The following is a 21,407-nucleotide window of genomic DNA, read 5'->3' on the forward strand; positions in this document are numbered from 1 at the left end:
TACACCAGTGCCCATTTCCCACCACCATGGATCCCAGTATCCCTCCCATCCCCCATTCCCCCCAATCCGACCCTGCCTCTGTGGCAGGGCATTCCCTTATGTTCGCTCTCTCCTTTTGGGTGTTGTGGTTTTCACTGACCAGTTCTTAAGAGGCAGCATGTCACCTGGGCACATTAAGTCCCTTAATGTCTTTGAAATGTGCTGTCCAAGTTGATATCAAGATGTTTAAAGTTGTGGTTGAATCTTTTGAAAAGGAGAAAAAAGAGGGATATTATATATGTCCTGATACTTAAATTATTTTATACAAAGGTTTTGTTTCCTTATCTGTACCCTAAATTTAAAAACCAGCATTAGAAATTAGGGTTCCCAGCTCCCTAAACAAAATACCATCCCAGTTTATAAGATAAAACAGGATATTTGTGGCAGTGATATTATGGTGTGGTATATGTACCTACCTGTGTTAAAAGGAAAGGAAGAGTATGGACCAAACATGATGGTCACTACCTGTATTGCGAAACATAAGACCCAAAAGGAGAGAGAGAGTGAAAGGGAATGTGCCTGCCAAGGGGTGGGGGGGTGGGAGGGATGCTGGGAACATTGGCAGTGGAGAATGGTCACTGGTGGAGGAATGGGTATTATGGGGGATCATTGTATGACTTAAATGTAATCACCAAAGTTTTTAAGTCTGTAACTGTATCTCATGGTGATTCATTAAAAGGGGGAGGAAGAGGAAAGGAAATCTGAAGAGGAAGAGGCAAAATAAAGAAATTCATATTTTTTTCACTTTACTAAACTGACATTCTGAATTAGCTTTTCCAGTCACTGAAGGAAAATTCACTTTCCTGGATAGCATTAATGATGCGAAGTTCTAAATTTTGGGATAATTTGTCCTGGGTGGGGGTATATATATATCTATATCTATATCTATATCTATATATATATATCAAAGGAGATGTGTTCATTATTGCTACAAAGCAAGAGAAATCTGGGTTTCTTGACTTGTTTTATGGGTCACACCCTGCGGTGCTCTGTTATTACTCCTGGCTCTGTACCCAGAGATCATTTCTGGCAGCCTACGGGGACCATATGGGGTGCCAGAGATTGAGCCTGGGTCAGCCTCATGCAAGGAAAGTGCTCTACCCACTGTCCTATCACTCCAGCTCAAGATACTGGTTCTCTTGACCCTGAAGGAATCAGCGCGTTGTAATTTACAGTCTATTCCAGTCAATGTATTTCTGTGTAGAAGTCACTGTGTTTTCTTGTGATAAAAAAAAAAACACAGAAACCCCCATCAATTACAAAAAATAAAAAAACATGTTAGTCTTCCTATTTGTTCCTGGCTCTGTGTTCAGGTGTCCCTTCTGGCGGTGCTTAGGGGGTTGTTCGCAGTGTCCGAGGTCAGAGCAGCGTCAGCTAGCACAGGGCAAGCTCCTTACCCGCTGGTCTGTCTTCCGGCCCTGTTCCTCTTTCAGAAAAGGAAATGAGAATGAGCCTCTGTGTCCTTCCAGGGCTGTGATCACCTGCTTTCTGGAGACTGACATCCTTCTCCTTTTTGGTGGAAAATCTCATCCATCTGCCAGTGAGGAGCTTCTGTGCTGCATTTTCTGCTAGAAGAGGTTCTTTGAGTAATTTGCCATGGGGCTGGTAGGACTTAAACACCGGGGCAGCGGGAATTAAACCAACAGTACCAACTCATTTCCTTTAGACCATTAAGCACATTAGGTGATGGTGGTTCTGTCAGAGCCTCTCGCCAGATTAAACCAACATATTAAAAATGAAAGATGCCGTCTCTGCCCGTGCTTTCCCTGCACGGCTTCATCAGGCCCTTCCCTGGCGTCCTGCGGGCCCTGATGCCTTAAACCAACATGTCAGCATTACAGGCAGAGCAGGGCTAGGCGCCTGACAACTGCCACTGATGAGTTCTGATTGATCTTGGTCTAATTGTCCCCAATTAGAAACTGCTAGGAACACATCGTGGAACATTTATAAGTGAAAATAATGTTTCATTTAACAGGAAGCTTGAGTGGGTGAAATATGGCTCTGAACTTAATTAAAGAGGGGAAAATGAGTTTGTTCAAGTCTACAGGATCAGCAGAATTTAACAATTAAAAATATTACTCTCTAGAGGCATCAATGGAGGGCTATTTGTAAAGGACGGATTTCACCCTGTGTATAAGCACCACCCCGTGTATAAGCACCACCCCTTGGTATGGAGGAATAGTTTTGCCTACCTTCACCTTCTCCTTTATCAAAATATATACTGGAATTGAGAGTAGGAGGAACATAATTATATAGAGATTAAGAGATGGAGATTATAGTTATTTCTTTTTTTCTAAATTTTATTTTATTAAAGCGCTGTGAATTACAGTTATTCATAATTGTGTTTTGGACATACAATGGTCCATGACAGATCCCACCACCAGTGTCAGCCTCCCTCCGCCGGCATTCCCAGGTGCCCTCTTCCACTCCCTATCCCACCTTCAGCCTGGCACTAGATAAGCACCTTTCAAGTTTGGTTTTTAAAGTTTGGGTCTCTTGATTTCAGTGTTGCAGACTCTCTGGTTTGGGTATTTGGCTCCATCATTCCTTAGCACCCATGATGTACCTGAATCCCTTCGAGCCTTGCCCTTGTTGCTTCCCATCTATTTCTCTTCTTCCCCCTCATTCAGTTGCTTTCCTTTTCCCTGTGCTCTGGGGCCCAGGGTGGTCTGGGCATCCCCACTTTAAAGCATTGTATGTCCTCATTCACTTCCTCTAAATGCCACATGTAAGTGATATCCTGTATTTGTCCTCCTTCTGAGGTACTTTAATATTATATCTACCAGTTCCATTCATGTTGTAGCCAATTGCATGAATACAATTGTTTCTATCACTTGTATCACTTTTCATCCCGTTGCTCATTGATTTGCTCAAGCAGGCATCTCCATTCATCTCTGTTGCATGCTAGTGTAGCCCAGTGGCATCTGCTCTCTCCAGCAACATGAAGAGCCTCAAACTGTTCATTCAGGGTCTTGATGAAGAAGTCTGACTATCTCATAGGTGGTAACAGTAACAGTAACAAATTATTTCTAAATAATATAAATATGTTTTAAAATCCTTTGTTGTCTTTATAAAAAGATTTACCATGGACCACCATCCAATGATAAGTACCTGTTGGGTGTTGGGTATTAGATAAAGTAACAGGGCTCATTATCTGATTAGGAAATGTTTTTATTCCTGTTGAGGTTGCACAGATCACGACTGAGGACACGTTACCATGATGCTTTGTGGTGGACGTGTGGTAGTCCCTCTGATCACAGTACAGTTCTAAAGACAAATTCCATGCCATAAGTCAAGGACACACTTGGACCATCAAGACTATTTTTCGGGCTGATGTTTTCTGAGCCAGCATTTGATGAGACTGAGGCATAGAGCTTTATACTGTGGGCTTTATAAATGGATGTGACCTCATCACTGTCCTCAGGAAGCGCCCAGTCAAGCCAAGACAATCATTAAAGATAATTGTTCTAGCACGGTGGGGTTAGTGAGATCTCTGCCTGGATGTTTCAGGGGGCCCGTACCTCGGTAATGCAGACCTTGGTGGCACACAGCTGATGGGAGTTGGCTAAGGGGGTTCCTTGCAGACCCGGGGTGCTGCTCAGAGGAGCTCGGTTTGATCTCACAGGTAGCAGTTGCAGGCTTCTCACCTGAGGATCTTGGAGATCCGACCATCAGCTTGAGGATGTTGACTTGAATGCCACGAAGGATAGTGAAACAGGAGACAGGGAGAATAAAAGTGGGCAACTGGGTAGAATGATCCGAGAGGTAGAAGAGAATTGCGGAGAGTTGGTTTGTGCATGGCCCTCTGTTCGCTATCAGAAGGAGCCTTCTGGAGACTCACTTCACAGGAACAATCTGACTTCACCCAAGTTGAGCCTCTGGTATAACCTGTAGCACCCCATGAAAAACAAAAACATGGAGTCTGCCATTCAAAATGCAGAGAAAATGCCATGAGAAGTATTAAAGTGACTCTTAAAATGGTTTACCTTCTTCTATAATCTCTCTTGTGATTTTTTAAAAATCTGTTTTGGGGGGCATAAGTGGATAGAGTGTAAGCAACACCCAACATAATGCAGGGTTTGAGCCATGCAGTGCTCAGGGAATTACATCCCAGCGATCAAACTAGGCCAGGGTTTGAGGACCACACACAAGACTGCACCTTTAGCCCTATACTGCCCCTATACTGCATCTTCATTTTTTAAATATATTTAAGAGCATTATAAGTAAAGATTAAAATTACTATCCTCAATCTTACTATTTATCTTTGTATACAGCAATGCCAGATTTAAATGCAAATCTGAGAGCTTTTATCTCAAATAGAGAAACTCTGAAATTGCACAACTCTTTATAGCTCACACATGCATATGTATTTTGCTCTTACCAGAACAGTGGAAACTGCAAATCTACTTCAACTGCTTTTATTTCTCTTCTCAGTATGCACATATTCTACCAAAATTTTCTTGCTGAAGAGTAAGGAAGGAGTGAGAAGAAAGAGAACTGTGGGTTCCACAGCTTTCCCTTCCCATCCTGGCCATCGCTTGCAGCTGAAGCTGCTGGCTGGCTCCAGGAGCCCTGCGTGCAAGAAAGGCTGGGGCAGGATTCCCTTATCCCCATGTTTCTTACAACATCATCGGCTTCTTTATTCAGAGGAAAGTCTGGTTTGAAAGGGCAAAATGGCCTGTGGGGATGGCAGAGCTCTTGTTTTCTTATTCCTAGACACAACATGCTCCCCCGGATTTCCCCGTGAGCCTGTTCGATGGCCCCAGCTCTGCTAGGCCAGCGGCACTCATGACCCAGCAGGAGCAGAGGCCCAGCTTGTGGGTTTCTCTCCTCCCCTGACCCCTTCACCTGTTGCATTACTCTGGCAAAATATGGGTTCAAAAAGAGAATTACTAAATGTTCCAAGAAGGCAAGGGCAGTGCATTAAAGCAAGTCTGGGGGCTCCTGAGCTGGGAACTCTGTCCAGCAGCCCAAACCGAAACCCCTGAAACCAATCCTGATAAGGTCCTCCCAGCACTGTGGAGGGAAGAAGGGTTAGAGACGGGATATGGGGGGGGGGGGGTTAGAGGTGGGAGAGGGGGTTAGAGATGGGGAGGGAGAGAGTTAGAGATGGGAAGAATGAGGGCCAGAGACAGAGGAGATTGTGTGTTGTCACGGGGAAGAGGCAAAGTAGAGCTCTCGCTAGTGAAATTAAATTAGTGCATGTCATTCATGGGAGATGGGGGGGGCGACAGGTGGATGCTCAGGGTCTCTTTGATTAGGCCACAGGCTGGAGAGACAGCGCAGCAGGTAGGGTGTTGCCTTTTGTGTACCTGACTTGGGTTTGGAACCTGGCAGCACTCACGTTCCCTCGAAGCCCACCTGGAGTGATCCCTGAACACAAAGGCAATAGTAAGCACTGCTGGGTGTGCCCTACCCCCATCCTCAAAAAAATCAAAACAAAACAAAATTTGTTAGGTCAAGGTATCCTTGGTATGCTTTAAAGGCTTAAAGATTGGAAGTACAGGGCAGGAGGTTGCCTTGCATGTGGCCCACCCAGTTCTATCGCCGTCACTGCACATGTTCCTATGAGCACTGCCAAGAGGATCTTCTGAACCAGCAATGGCCCCTGAGTACTGCAGGGTATGGACCAAACCCTTCACCCTCTGAAAACAGATGGGGTTTTGTTATTTTTGGTTTTCAGGCCACATCCAGAGGTGCTCAGAACTGACTCTTGGCTCTGCGCTGAGGAATCACTCCTGGCGGGACTAGGGCAACCAGATCACATCCAGAGATTAAACCCGGGTCAGTGGGAACCAGATCACGTCCGGAGGTTGAACCTGGGCCAGTCATGTGCGCAGCAAGTGCTCTCCCCACTGCACTATCTCTTTAGTCCCTAAAAATATGTCCTAAGAACACTGGTGGATATTTCATCTCATGGATTGTCAGGCGGTCGTGGTTATCCAGCCAGCCAGCAGTGCAGTGCTCGAGGCTCTTCCATGCCAACCCTCCTTCTTCCTTCCATCAGAGCACCTGGCCAGGTGCAGCCCCTGGAAGGGGTGAGGAGGCGCCAACAAGCTATGGAGCTGAGCTGCCTCTCAGTTCCGTGTCTCAGATGGGAAACCGGGGGAAGTGAGCCGTCCTTTACTGTGTTTCTTTCCTCTGTGAAAAAGATGAAAAGCGACAGACACATGCAATCAAGAAGAGTTTCTGGCAGTCAGTGCTTTGGGAGCAGGTGGGGGCCGGGGCACAGCTGGAGGTCAGCCAGAGAAGCAGGTGTGGGTCTCCCTCGGCCTGACTCATGTGAACGTGCCCCCAGAAAGCTCATGCATTGCGTCTGGCCAACCCTCTTCTACTCACATAGTGCTTCACTCTCACACCAAAAGCCAAAATATGGTATTTAATTTTCCCCCTAAGCTCATGTCGGTGGACGTTAATAGAACGATCTGATGAGCAGGGAGCTTAGATGGAGAGGATGAATTCTTGCTCAGGAACTAGGATTTCTTGCCTCTGATTGTCCGTGGCACTGTGATTGCTGCATTATGCGCCAGGGATACTGGCTTCATTCACAGAACAATGCAGAAATGAGCCCGGCAGGGTCACTGAGATTTGCCAGTCAGGAACGTAGAAAAAGGAGATAATCAGACATGAATGCTGAGTTCTTTTCTTCCCCCTTTGCCTTCCTTCCCCACTGGTTCCTTTCTTCCACTTTTACTCCACTCAGGCCAGTTTCCCATTCAATCGTGTTTAATTATCACCTGGTAGCATATCTGTAAAGAAAACCAGTTCAGGAAAAGAAAGAAAGTACCAAACCAAACCCCACTCATTTTCTCTGGCCTTTCAGTTTCAAAATAATTGTAGACTCACAGGGCTTACAAGACACTCTAAAGTCATTTTCCCAATGCCTGCCAATTGCAACACCTTGCCTAACTGTGTAGCTAATGCCACAACTAGGAAACTGGACATAGGTAACCCATAGGTTCCCCTGGTTTGAATTGCATCACATAATCCACTTCCTATAGGATCAACACAATCAAGACATAGAACTAGTTGGTCGCCACCAACCCAAGTCTGTCCCCATCCCTAAATCCCAAAAACCTCCCATCTGTCATCCTTTTCTAATTAGGTTATTTTGAGAATATTATCTTTCTGTTCACCCATTAAAATTCCCTTGAGTTTCCTCCAAGTTGCTGCTTATCGTGTATGTCAAACATCGGTTCCTTTTTGTTATCACACATAATTCCTTGGAATAAGATGTTCTTCATATCAGCTTGTTTAATCATTCACTCATTGCATGAAATCTGGTTGTTTTTCTGTTTGGGGCAAGTTTGAGTAGACTGCTATGAACATCTGTGCATGCATGGAACATTGGAACTGAACCTCCAGATGTTTAAAGACCACTTACTACTGCTCATGGGAAAATGGAGATGTGTAGGGCCATGGGAGTTGTTCATGAATATTACATGATTTCTGCTCTGTAAGGGCATTAACAGTGAAATTTGTTTTTGCAAATCACCTTTTGGTGCTGAAAGACAACAAAAGATTCAGTTTACTCTTTTATATGAAACAGCCAGTGATTATTTGCATAAATTTCCATTTACTATCAAAGAGCTGTGACTACACTTACATTAATACAATCATCAATCGCACAAAGTTCAATCCTCTGGGTTTGACATACCTGTAATAGACTTTTGAAGCAAAAACTACTGAAATCAGAAAAGCACTGAGTGAAGGAGCATGATTTCGAGGAAGATGGAAGTAAAACAGAATCACATCCTCAGTCCCCACACACTCACGCAGGCACTCACCCCTGTAAACAGTCTCAGGAAGTGGAGAAATCATCAGCCTGGTCCTTCCTTTTGCCTAGATATGTGTCCAAGCATAAGGCGTTCCTGTCACTGGTTGGGAACTGTTACTGTTGTTGGGGGTAATTCTGGGTCCTGAAAGCAAAAGACTTGGAACCCTTTAGAATAATCTTCATGCTGGGTGCAACCACTGTCCTCATACAAGCCAAGGGCTAGTCTCCTGGGCCAAAGTTCAGTTAGGAATGACACAGTCATTCTACAGTCACAAAATGTAGAAAGCTTTTTATTTGTTCAGTTAGTGGGGTCTTTAAGGCTCATCAAAGATTCAACTAGTCCCTATAGTGTAAGCAAAGGAGAGTGTTCGTGTAACACTGTATAGTACAGTGATATTCACAAGTTTATGAAGCATAGAAATTCTCGATTTTTGATAACCTGGAAGACATTTTCACACTTCCAGAAGATATTGGCACCTGATTGACAATGATTATCTGTTAACTCATCTACACTTGCAGTTCACTAAGCTCCAATTTATGGAAGTCCGTGAGAAAAATACTCTCTGGCTGGAAATGTTCAGTCTGGGAAAATTCTAAAATGTGGTTTCAAGCACTACATAATTCTGGTGAACTAACGTAAGCCTTTAAATAAAACATTTCCCAGGAATGTGTGAGTTGTCTCCTAGAAAACTAGAGTGGGGAGTATACTGTGAGAACTTTCTGTTTTTTAAGTCACCATTTGTTCATTCATTCTGAGTTTTTCCTACCGAGTTCAATACATAATATGTCTCTTATAGAAAACTACAATCAATTCCCAAACCACAAACAAGTCTGGAGAAGAGAAACTTGGACACACATTTTTCCCAGGATCAGAACTTGACTTTTGAGCAGATAGCACATTTATGGTGATGTACCCGAGGGCGAATTCTTTGTGGTTGCTACAAACTGAAGTCTATACTTTGGAGGAATTTAAACAAAACAGAATTCATGTTAATTCTCTATTGTTTTCCCTGGCTGGCCAGCTCCCAAACTAATCTACAGGACTGTAATGCTCTCTGTGAGGCCTGAGAGCGTTCAATCACCGACTACAATGCCATCCATGTAGCAATTCCCCCAACACAAAGTGGGGATTAATAGTAGAACCTCAGTTCCTGATTTAACTCCCTGGTTTTGATAGCACATGAGATTCAGAGTTTTCTACAGTGGTAAGAATAGCAAGGTGGGCCAGAGAAACAGCAGAGAGGGTACTTGCCTTGTACAAGGCAGACCTGGCTGCAATCTTCTGGCACCCCATATGGTCCCCCCGAATCCCATCAGTCATGATCCTGTTGTGATCCGAATTTTGTGATCCCCAATTGTAGAGAAACCAAGTCTATACACAGTAATGCAAAAGCAAAGGAACTTGAGCCATTGCTAGCTCGAGCTAGGGTTCAAGTCTCATCCAAGGCAGTGGAGTCTGACAAGACCCCAACTCCAAATCACAAGCAGTTTATTTCATTTCATTTCATTTCATTTCATCATCCTGTTAATCGTCGATTGCCTCGAGCAGGCCCCAGTAACGTCTCTTTCATCCTAGCCCTGAGATTATATTCACGGCTCTTTAGGAGAATGAGACCCATCATTGTTACTGGTATTTGGCATATTTGGTAGGCCACGGGGAGTTTGCCAGACTCTGCCCTGTGGGCAGGCTACATTCGATAGCCTGCAAGTTTGTCCAAAGTAGGAATGAGATAATAAGATGTCATAACAAGATGTCGTCTGCGCAGTTCCGGGATCTGGATTTTATAGTCTCTGAGTCTTGGCCGCTGATGGGATTACACAGTGCCAGGGGGCCAGGTGGTGGGTGTGACCCCCGCCTACTGGAATTTGGAGGATCTGGGTGGAAGATGCTCGACTCCAATTCGAGTAGGCTTGGAGGTCTCGGCCCCGGAACCCGCGTGGCTTTGTCCCTCTGCCAGTACCTTCATGTGTGCGGAGAGTGGTCTCAGCATGGTGGTGGCTGGTCCTGGAGGTCTTCGGCTGCCGGAGCCCTGGTCGGGGTGGGGAGGAAAGCTCAACCCGCTCCCCTCCAAGGGGCTCCGGGAAGGAACACCCAGGCGCGGGGGCAGAGACTGCACTGTTCTCGTCCGGGATCTGGATTTTATAGTCTCTGAGTCTTGGCCGCTGATGGGATTACACGGCGCCAGGGGGCCAGGTGGTGGGTGTGACCCCCGCCTACTGGAATTTGGAGGATCTGGGTGGAAGATGCTCGACTCCAATTCGAGTAGGTTTGGAGGTCTCGGCCCTGGAACCCGCGTGGCTTTGTCCCTCTGCCAGTACCTTCATGTGTGCGGAGAGTGGTCTCAGCATGGTGGTGGCTGGTCCTGGAGGTCTTCGGCTGCCGTAGCCCTGGTCGGGGCGGGGAGGAAAGCTCAACCCGCTCCCCTCCAAGGGACTCCGGGAAGGAACACCCAGGCGCGGGGGCAGTTTATATAGGATTCAAAGTTAAGAACCGTTTAGGGGGCTGGAGCGATAGCACAGCAGGTAGGGCATTTGCCTTGCACGCGGCCAACCCGGGTTTGATTCCCAGCATCTCATATGGTCCCCTGAGCACTGCCAGGAGTAATTGCTGAGTGCAAATCCAGGAGTAACCCCTGAGCATCTCTGGGTGTGACCCAGAAGCAAAAAAAAAAAAAAAGGTAAATAACAGTTTATGTACTGGTCTATTTTTAGCATTAGCCCTATTACAACAGTGGTCAGCAATTAGACAATGGTTAGTAACAGTTTCTAAGGAGGGTACAGTGACCCCTCATGACCAGCCAAACCCAACTGCCCAGTTCCCTATTCGGGCAGGTTATTCAACTGGGAGTTTACCAGAAACTGCAAGTCCTGCTTTGGGAAAACAGAAACTAAGGCCTAGTTGAGACTTAATGTTAGCTGCAGGCTGTTATGGCATTAATCTCACCCTCACAATCCCTGAGCACAGAGCCATGAGTAAGCCTTGAGCACTGAGGGGTATGTCCCCTTCTCCCAATAAAAGATTAGTAGAGATGAAAGGAGAGATAACCTGTTTAGGAGTGATGACAAAATATTTGTTAACTCGGGCCCCTACAGATGATCCAGGGGCATCTGTTTTGCATGTGGGAGTCCTGGGTTTGTTTCCACACTGCACAGTGTCCCAGACACTCCCAGGCAACAGGTCGAGATGTCCTTTAAGCGCCAGTAGATAAGGGTCCCAAGGCTCAGCAAAACCAAAAAGCAGGTTACTGGTCTCTGGCAATCGCGGCTGACCTTTTGATGCAGTTTTGTGTTGGGTGGTGTGGAAGAGGCACCTGTGGGCCATTTCAGATGAAAGAAATCACCTGTCAGAATGTTGTTAGAGAATTTGCAAAAAATAATGTATGTAGTCCATGATGAAGTGAAGGATAAAGTTATTGAATGAGAGTTCAGCTGGGTTGGTGAAGTAACTGGAGAAAAACATGAGATTGTCCTATAAGATAGAAGGGAAGAAGCAGAAAAATATGCTGAGGAATAATTGCAAGAAAAAGATGAGGCGCTGGAGCAATAGCACAACAGGTAGGGCATTTGCCATGCATGCGGCCTACCTGGGTTTGATTCCCAGCATCCCATATGGTCCCTCGAGCACTGCCAGGAGTAATTCCTGAGTGAAGAGCCAGGAGTAACCCCAGTGTATCGGTGGGTGTGGCCAAAAAAGCAAATAAATAAATAAATAAAATAAGACAAAAAAGATGAACCAGATGATAATGGGTAATGTTTACTTCAGAGCCTTTGAAATTTCTAGTAACAACCCTATGTAATTATATTTAGCCCTGTGGATTATTGCCCATTATTATATGCCCATTAACCAATTTTCATTAAAATTTTGTCCTGTAAAAAAGAAAAAATATCCGTAATGCCTGAAACGTGTCTGCCTGATGATGTCAGCTGTCCCTTCTCACTGGGAAAGATTGAATCCCCTTTCTTGGCTCTGAATTCTCAGCTCCCCACGTCCATTGTCCTCTCGGCTCTGCTCTGCTGCCTGTGATAATAACAGCGTGCTTGATTTTTATTTTTATGCCTCCTATGTTCTACGGTTTTTATGTACTTAACTTTCATAAGACCCCTATGTGAAAAATTCTAGAACATTCCCAGTACAGTCAGGCTCTTAGCACACTGTCATGCCTTGGAAGTCACAGATGCTTGTCTCTGTCATGTACATCAGGGGCCACATGAAAGTTTAAGGTGACTTTGCTTTGAAACTTTCTCCAGCTCTGTTCATAACCCACAGCCTAGGGTTATGCCTCGATATTTCCTGTCCTTTAGTATCGTTTATAGTTTGCTGCAGGTTGACTTTAGGTTGACCTTGCGACCACTCACTAGTATTGTTAGTATTTTTTATTTGAGTGCTCAGAGTTTACTCCTGACTTTGTGCTAGGGATCACTCAGAGACCATATGCAGTGCCAGGAATCTAACTTGGGTCAACCAATTGCAAAGTTAGTAATGTAAGCTCTTTATTAATTCTCTGGCCCCTTTCTTGGTGTGGGTTTTTGTTTGTTTGTTTGTTTGTTTGTTTGTTGCTTTTTGGGTCACACCCTGTGATGCACAGGGGTTACTCCTGTCTCTGCACTCAGGAATTACTCCTGACAGTGCTTAGGGGGGCATATGGGATGCCAGGGATCGAACCCAGGTTTGCCGCATGCAAGGCAAACTCCCTATCTGCTGTATTATTGCTCCTGCACCGTTATTTTTTTTTTCCTGAGCAGCAATTCTAGATATTCTTTTTTTTTAAATAATTTATTTATTGGATCACTGTGGGAAAAGTTACAAAGCTTTCAGATTTAGGTCTTAGTCATGCAAATATAAAACACATTTCCCTTTACCAATACTTATTTTTTCCCCGAAGAACCCCAATAAAACCCCACCCCCCACCCCTCCCAGTGCCTGCGAGGCAGATGAATTCTAGTTAACACTCTATCTGCTTTGACTAGATTCATTGTTTCAATAAAAGATGCACCACTATTATTTAGAGTTTAGCCCCCCCCCCAATCAGACATGCTGAAAAAGCATTGTGAAGTGATTTGCTTTCTACAGCTGGGTTCAAGAATTAAATGTTGGTTTTGGATTTCCGCTATTTTACTTATTAACCTTGGAAGTATTTCTACTGAAAGTCAGATAATTAAGAGATTGGTTTCTGTGCTCTGGAGTCATGGCCGTGCCGGAGAGCCGCTCGTGGGGGACACTGGTGGCCTTGGTAGGGCATGAAGGACGGACTGGAACGCCCCCCTTCCCATGAGGTTTTAGTCGCCCCCACACCCCCGGCTCATACCTGCTCTCCACAAGGCTCCCATGAGGCCGCCATCTTTCATTCCAGAGGGAGGAGGGTGGAAGGGAGCAACACCCTTTCCCCTCCGGGCAGACATGATGGCCTGGATCAACGCATAGTCCATTCACTTTTCTGCTCCAAGCTGCTGGGTTCTGCATTAAGTCCTTGTGCTTCTGGGGCTGTGGCTGTGCTCCAAACTTAACTCTGATTTTCAGGGAGAAACGCTGGGTGATTTACTTCCCATTGATCATTTTGTATATACAGAGATGTTTGGAGGAAAAGTCCTAGTTCCCGCATACTCGAGCTATGCTTGTAGAGGCTTCTGGTCACCGGGGTTCCATCTGGGGGAGGCGGGATGCGGCACCTACCCCATCTGGGACTTCCCAGTGATCTCGGCTCTTTTTGGAACCTGGTGTCTTCTCTGGGAGCTGTGGACACAGCCCTCCATGTGGCCCTTCTCTGCGGCTGTATGGTGTAAAGATCCGGTATTGTTTTTTTTATGAATGATGGTTGTTCCGCATGTCCTTCCCTGTTTTGACCTTCCATCACACATGCACCACAGGGGGTGCCAGGGAGGGGCTGAAAGTGCTGAGAATTGCCATAATCCCATAGTCTCATGTACTGTCTTCAACATCTACATAATAAAATGGAAAACAGTTTCCCAAAATGGGCTGGGTCCTAGTCAGGTAATATAGAAGGTATTTTTTAATATAAAGTAATTGGTTTGACCCGAAAATATAACCCATGAGACCAAGGGCATTTAAGTTACTTACCCTGAGTATCCCAGATTGAAGTTGGTAGCTCCAGTCCCAGGATGTCTGGCTGTTTGGGGAAGGTTGAGGTAGGTGGATTGGGTTTGTGGGCTCACCCCTGTCTCTGTGCTTAGGTGGGCTCAGGGGACCATAAGGGATGCCGAGGATTAAACCCAGGTCAGCTGGGTGCAAGGCAAGTGCCCTGCCTCCTGTTCTGTCAACGTCAGCCCCAAGGAAGTCTGGCTTTTAAGCTCACCCCCTAAGCCCTGTACCAAAGGCCCAGTTTAAGAACTTCATGGTCTGGTGTGAGCTCTCACTGTCAAGCTCTGGTCCTGCTGCAAGCATTTAAAACCGAAGGAAGAAGGTTTGTGGCCTCAGGAGGAATGAGCGCTCCTCCACACAGCGGAGAGAGCAGGGCATGCCCAGGGCAAGACTGGCACAAATGTGCGCAGAGGCCAGAGGCAGAAGACCGAAGGAAGTTCAGGTTCATGGAAAGTTCTGGGGGAGCATGGTTGCTCCCCCACCCCTGTGTCTAAGGACCAGATGGATACAGCATATTCAAGATCGGGGCCAGCAGTGCCAAGAGCACAGCTCAGGGGTCAGTGCCACCATCCAGACTGGAATCAAACCTCATATTCAAGGCAGTTTTTTTCAAAATAATTTTGCTGATTTATGTTCTAGGTACAGTGTCTAACTGGAAAGCAAACCAACCCAAAACGCTTTCACCATCCCTTCCTTTAATTTCCTTTTAAGTGGTACTGTGAGAAGTCATGTGTCACATGATATAGAGTGAGCTTTGGTGCTTTGGACATCAAAAGTTGAAAAAATAAGAAAATTTATTTGAGCAAGTTGATAACAGAATAACTAGGGTAATAATTTTGCTATTACTGTCAGCAAACTAGTGGCAAATTAGTATAACAGTATGGCTGTCTTTTTCCACCTTTAAGAAAACTATTTGCACATTCATATATAAGATTATTAGAAATGGCCTGCGAGTGAGGGAAAACTATCATACAGATGATTTGAAGTTGAAAATCATTTCTCAAGGAACTCAGAAGTTATTTCCTGGTATAAACTAAATCCCTCTACACTGTAGTACCCCCACCCAAACCAGGCCCTTACAACTAAAAGACATTGATTGCTTACTTGGAATGTCCAAATGATATCAAAATTGAAACAAAGAAATACTATTGTTTAGCGCACATGAAAAATTAAGAGAAAAAGTAATATCTCCAAACTATTATTTTCTTCTGTTTTTTGTACTTTTATGTGTTTTAAATTATTTTATGTCATATGAATTTCAACTATAGTGATTCTAGCCATGCTGAAATATTACACTGCAGTGCATTACTTTCCTAAAAATTTAACCAAACATGAAAATTTAACCAAACATGTGTCCAACTATAACCATCAGAAATGTTTCCCTAAATATAAAATAGCATAATTGAGACTAATGCCCAAGGACAATAGAGATAAGGGCGGGAAGGATCACTCCACAGTTTGGAAGCCTGCGTCATGTGCTCAGGGAGAAGGCAATTAGGATGGAGAAGGGGCCACTAAGTCAATGATGGTTGGAAGGATCACTCGGGATAGGAGATGCGTACTGAAAGTAGATAAAAGATCAAACACAATTACCTCTCCGTATCTGTGTTGCAAACCATGATTCCCAAAAGTAGAGAGAGAGTAAGAAGTAAGGTACCTTCTTAGAGGCAGGGGTGGGGTGGGGGTAGTAGGAGGGAAACTGGGGACACCGGAGACATTGGTGGTGGAAAATACACGCTGGTGGAGGGACGGATGCTTGATCAGTGTATGACTGAAACTCAATCATGAAAGCTTTGTTACTGTATCTCATGGTGACACAATTAAAGAATAAAACAATTAAAAATATAAATTAAATAAACGTATCCCTAATATTAGCATTTTGTCTGCATTTTCATGAAAGTGAAATTCCTTTTTGGCATGGAGGGGTGTGGGTAACACTTGGCTACTCCTCACTCTGAGCTCAGGGGTCACTCCTGGCAATGCTCACAGGACCAAATGCAGTGCTGAGGGTATAGGCAAGGTTGACAGGATTAAAAGTGAGTCCTTCATCTCCTGTGAAGTCTTGCCAGCCCTGGAGAGAGAGAGGTTTTCATATAGTGCTCCAACACCCATCTCTCCGCCAGTGTACATTTCCCAACACCAGTGTCCCCAGTTTCCCTCCCGTCACCTAACACCCCCTTGATGCCTCTATGGCAGGCACTTTTCTTCTCTCTCTCTCGCTCTGTCTGTCTGTCTGTCTCTCTCTCTCTCTCTCGCTCTCTGTGTGTCTGTGTGTCTGTGTGTTTTAACTTACATGTTAATAGCCAAAAATCAATTGATAGATGATGGATGAGAGATGCTAGATAGATAGCAGATTGAGATAGATAAAAATAGATACATGGGTGGAATGATAGACCAATAATGACATAGGCATATATATAATATATATTTATATGTAATATTATTTGCCCATTTTTAATAATTCATTCAATTATAATCATACATTTTATGCAGTTTGTTTTTTAAGCAAATTATGTTTTGACAACTACCCATGTTGATGGATATATACTCTGTATACTCTGTATATTTAATTTTAAAGTAGTATATGTGTGGATATGCACACCACGTGTGGTGAGGTACTGTGCCATTTTGTTCCCCATTGCTCATCTGTTCAGTTAGTGCCTGGTTCTGATACAATCTTGAAAAGTCTTGTACGTATTTCCTGGGTACTGGGCCATGAGTTTCCCTGGAGGTGAATCAAATCACTGAGTAATTGGGCATTTGCACGTACAACCATACCTGGCACTGCTTCATGACTCACCCTATGTTTCATTAATTTATTCTCTTGTGAGCCAGGTAAGAGTTCTTATTTCTCCATCTCCCCGTCACGCAGTACCTTACTTTCTACTTGCCTGTCTACTGGGAAGCTATCTTGTGTCTAATTTGTATCCTGAGAGAGTTGAGCATCTTTCACCTGTCCAGTGCCCACACATTATTGAGTTTTTCTGTGAGATATTATAATACATTCATTTGGTGGCCTTTCATTCCTTCATATCTTACTGATTTGAAGATTGAGTAATATGTTCTGGAAATAAACCCTTTAATTTATTTGCAGTGCAAATACCTTCTCCCACTATCTGACTTGGTTTTCACTTCAGTATATGGTGTTTGACTTTATTGCATGGAGGTTTAATTTTCAGTCCACTAAAGCATATGTGTGAATAGAATCATAATTCAGACTGGATTCTGGAATTGTGAAAATCTAGCAAGTTTCCTTTCATCTTTTGACCCCTTTTATTATCTGTACAATGTAGAAGTAGCGCCTCTCTCAAAATTTTTGTCATGGAGAATTAGAATAAATTCAGGTCATTGTCTGGTATTGGGTGAGAGCTATATTGATATTAGCAGTTAGTATTGCTGCTTTTAATATATCACTTAAAAAACTTTCCCAGTATTGTTGCTTTATGAACATATTTATGTATACACTTAAAGGCTAGTGTTACTAATGTCTCTTAAAAGTATATATTTTCTCACATTTATCAGTCTCTGAAACTTATACATAATTATGTATAAATACATGTGGACTGACTCAATAATATCTAATTTTTTTACATTTAATTTTTTATAGTTCATTTCTATTTCAAGAAATAGCATTTGGTAGTGAAAGCAAACTTTATTTCCTGAAATTGAGCATGCAACTGAAGTTCTAACAGCTTCAAAAATGGTTTTTATATTAAAGTAAATTTTATATATTTATATATAATTGGAAGAAATACCAACACGAGTCATTCCTGAACAACTAAAAGTATCTAGCATACAGATATAATCCATGCTTATTTGAAAAAGGAAACAGTATGTTTGCCTTTTTTTTTAAAAAGATTTATCTTAAGGCAATTTGAAGATAAAGAATTAAGTGCGTAAAACATGTAATTGCATAGAATCCTCTGAGAGTAAAGTGCACACTTAAAGGAGGTAAAATCCAAAGCTGGCTTCTCCTGGGATTCCTCTTTTCCATGACGGGTCCTGCTTTCAGTGTGTTTCACTGTGCTGATGGAAACCACTTAAGTCTTAACACCCTTTGTCACCTCTGCTTTGAGACAACCTCTCAAAGATATCCTCTTTGATATTCACTACCCAGCATGGTGTTTTAGTCAAAAGTTGTTTCTCTGGTTTCTGTCACATCATATAAAGTTGAAGCATGTTTGGAAGAAATCGCTCCAAAGTTATGTACGTGACATCATATTCGGCAGTCCACCACATTGAATCTCTGGCTGTGCAGAGGCTGGGAAATCTTCAAGGATGCTATAAACTGCAGCACCACCTTCCTGATGGTGGAGGGACCCAAGGCACTTTCTTCCAGTTCTCTGCTGGGGAGAGACAAGAGAGAGAAGCATGACATGCCTTTGTACCTCCGATAATGGCCTATGCTTTTGACACTGCCAAAAGCACCTTCAGTGTGAGCCTTGCAGGCTTGTGTTTCCCTCTCTCTGCTATGACTGGCAAAAACACTTGGCAGCAGATCCTTAGGGGCCCACCTGGACTTAGGATGAAAGAAGGCAAGGGCAGAAGTTCATGCCTGCCCTTCAGTGGTCTGGGCAGGAGGTGGCACTTGGCACTGCTGCGCATAGGTTCTCTATGACCCCACACCCACGTGCACTGGCCAGTGGTGTGATGGTCATGGTGTCTGAGGGGAGCAGAGAGCCAGGTTCCTATGATACTCTGGAGCGACATCTGTCACGCTGCCCACTCTTACTGCGTCCCATAGGGAGTAGCTTCAGTGATTCCCTCCACAACTTTGGATATATATTAGGAGTATGTGCTTTGGAAGGGGACAGGTTCTTCCAAACCTCCGACGATGTCCCCTAGCTGTGTGGGCAAGTGATTCCACATCGATGCGCCAGATAGCCCCCATTTGCCAAGAAATTTTGTGAATTAGTAAAACCCTGGTATCCGGTTTGGACTTAATAGAAGGCTGCACTAGTCAAGAGGTGTAATAGCTTCAAGAGCATAGTCAGTCCTGGGAAGTAGAACATGAGAACAGTTTTACTCTGTCAGGAAATTTTGGTGTCAGTTTCCTGGGGGTGCCATAACAAATTGCCATGACTGAGTTGCTGTAGACCAAACATGATTGCCACTCAATGCCTCTCTTGCAAAACACAGTACCCAAAAGAAGAGAGAGAGAACAAGGGGGAATACCCTGCCACAGCGGCAGGGTGGGATGGGGGGGGGGGGATGCTGGGACCCGTGGTGGTGGAGGATGGGCACTGGTGGAGGGATGGGTACTTGATCATTGTATAACTGAAACCCAAGCACAAAAATTTGTAAGTCTATAACTGTACCTCATGGTGTTTCACTAATAAAAAAATAAAAAAAATTAGTAGAAACAAAAAAAAAAAGAAACTCATTTGCTCACAGTTTGGCTTGAGGTTCAAAATCAACTGTCGGGAGCGCTGTGCTCCCTGTGGAGGTCCAGGGGAGCACCTTTCCTCCCTCCTCCAGGCTCTAAGGGCTCCAGGCATTCACTGGTTTGTAGACACTCACCTCTGGTCTCTGCCTTCATCTTCCCATTTTCTTCTCTGTCTCTTTTCTTCTGCCCCTTATGAGGACATGTCACTGGGTTCTGTTTGTCTTATCTGAAGATCTTTGACTTTATTATATCTCAAAACCCTTTTTTTTAGGATAAGTAGGCATGGCCGACCCGAGTTCGATTCCTCCGCCCCTCTCGGAGAGCCCGGCAAGCTACCGAGAGTATTCGATATGCCAGACACAGTAACAACAAGGTCTCCAATGGAGACGTTACTGGGCCCGCTCGAGCAAATCGACGATCAACGGGAGGGCCTTTACCTTTACCTTTACCTAAGTAGGCATTTGTGGTTACCGACTGTTTCACATGGACCTGTCTTTTGGGAGAAGGCGATGGTTGATACCGTTCAACAGGGAAAGCATGTTGTACCCCCATCTTACATTCCCCTAAGTGAACATACATGCAATCTGAAATATATTGGTTTGAGAATTCTGGTTCTATTTTTAAGTGCTAAACTCCATGCCATCTACCATATATGACACTACATCTTTTTGATGCAAGGGAGTTGGCTAAATTTGTAACGCTATCGATATTAATTCAGTCTCTAGCAATCATCATTTAACTCTAGTTTGATAAGATGGATCGACTAAGAGGCAAGACATCCTATAAAAATCACACATCTCTTCAGGGACTTGTCTTAGACTCGTTTAGATCAATCTTGGCTTTTTTTTTTTTGAATACTGATTGATGTCAGAATTCCCTTTGCCCCTGTAAATGTATTCACAAGCCATCTTGCAGGTACAGATTAAAGGTCTAAAACCCACTTGCTGTTGTGCAACTGATGAGCTATTCATAGAAGCTGCTTGATCAAGAGATCTCCTAAAATGAGGGGGAAAATCTTTCTCAGAGTGAAGTCTGCCAGCAATTGGCATTTACAGTTTTCACCAATCACTAACACTTAGAAGAGGGGCAAGTTAGAAAGGGTTTATGTTTATAATAAAAGAGTTGTTCACATTTTCATCTTTCTTTAATGCATCTATATCATCTATAAATTTCCATCTATCTTTAGTGCATACATTGAGTATTATTACTTTTTTCAAAATGAATTATTCAAATATACTTATAATTATAGCTTAATAATTATAGTATTATTAAATTCATGTTGGTGTTTAATAAATTATTCAAAATAAATATAATAAATTGATGCCAGAAATTACATCTAAGAAATGACCTTAGATGTAATTTGCAAATATATTTGGCACACAAGGCATATGAATGGCATTTTTTTCTACCTGAGTCATTTTATCAAATGTATTTATGACCAAATATTTCATTGATGGTGAAATATTATCATTTTAAGGATGCTTAGATGTAAATTCTACTAATCAAAATGATTCTTCATATGCTGTGTCTATAAGAAGGTATAGATGTGTTTTATCTTTTTAATGGCAAAAAAAAGAAAGCTTGCTTTGTTAGACTACCGCCAAGTCTAAAGACAGAGCTCATACTGTATTCTCATAATGACTAAAATTGAGTAGAACTGCAAGCGTGGAGAAACTCCTATAGGGAATAGTAATAATAAAGTTGGGCTTGTAACAAAGAAGCTGTTCTTCTAAAAAAAAATACTAAACATCGTCCATTAATAACATGCCAATATCTGTGGATCAAAAGAGATAGATGTCAAATGGATAAGTTAGAATTGTGTCTATGTGTGGTTCCTTTTGCCAGTCAAAAACTGAAGCACCTATCCTGGGACCCCTTTCCTACCTTTGTGTGCTTTTGTGTCATACATTAGGGTTCATTTCTAAACAGTGCTTTATGCTTTTTTGTTTTCTTTTACAGTTCGGCAGAGGAACAATTTCATTGGCAATCACAAGGTAAGATTCAGCGGTTTCTTTCCTTCTTGTATCTCTATCAGTCTGTCCTGTGAACTTTAGAATGAGATTTAGACATGAGTCCAATGTGTCCATGGCATTAAATGAAACCATGAC

At 43.5% G+C, this 21,407-nt stretch overlaps 1 protein-coding gene across 8 annotated transcripts in view; it reads left to right on the plus strand.

Moving 5' to 3' along the window:
- The window catches only part of CTNND2 (catenin delta 2), a 958,285-nt gene that overhangs the window by 512,103 nt on the left and 424,775 nt on the right, over window positions 1-21,407 (plus strand). For all 8 annotated transcript variants that reach the window (XM_056109040.1, XM_056109043.1, XM_056109042.1 and 5 more), the window contains one exon: window positions 21,259-21,293. In XM_056109040.1, coding sequence (XP_055965015.1) covers window positions 21,259-21,293 — 35 coding nt within the window. The remainder of the gene's footprint in view (window positions 1-21,258; window positions 21,294-21,407) is intronic.

The sequence above is a fragment of the Sorex fumeus genome, unplaced genomic scaffold, assembly GCF_029834395.1.
Source record: "Sorex fumeus unplaced genomic scaffold, SorFum_2.1 ptg000264l, whole genome shotgun sequence".
Classification (NCBI taxonomy): Eukaryota; Metazoa; Chordata; class Mammalia; order Eulipotyphla; family Soricidae; genus Sorex; species Sorex fumeus.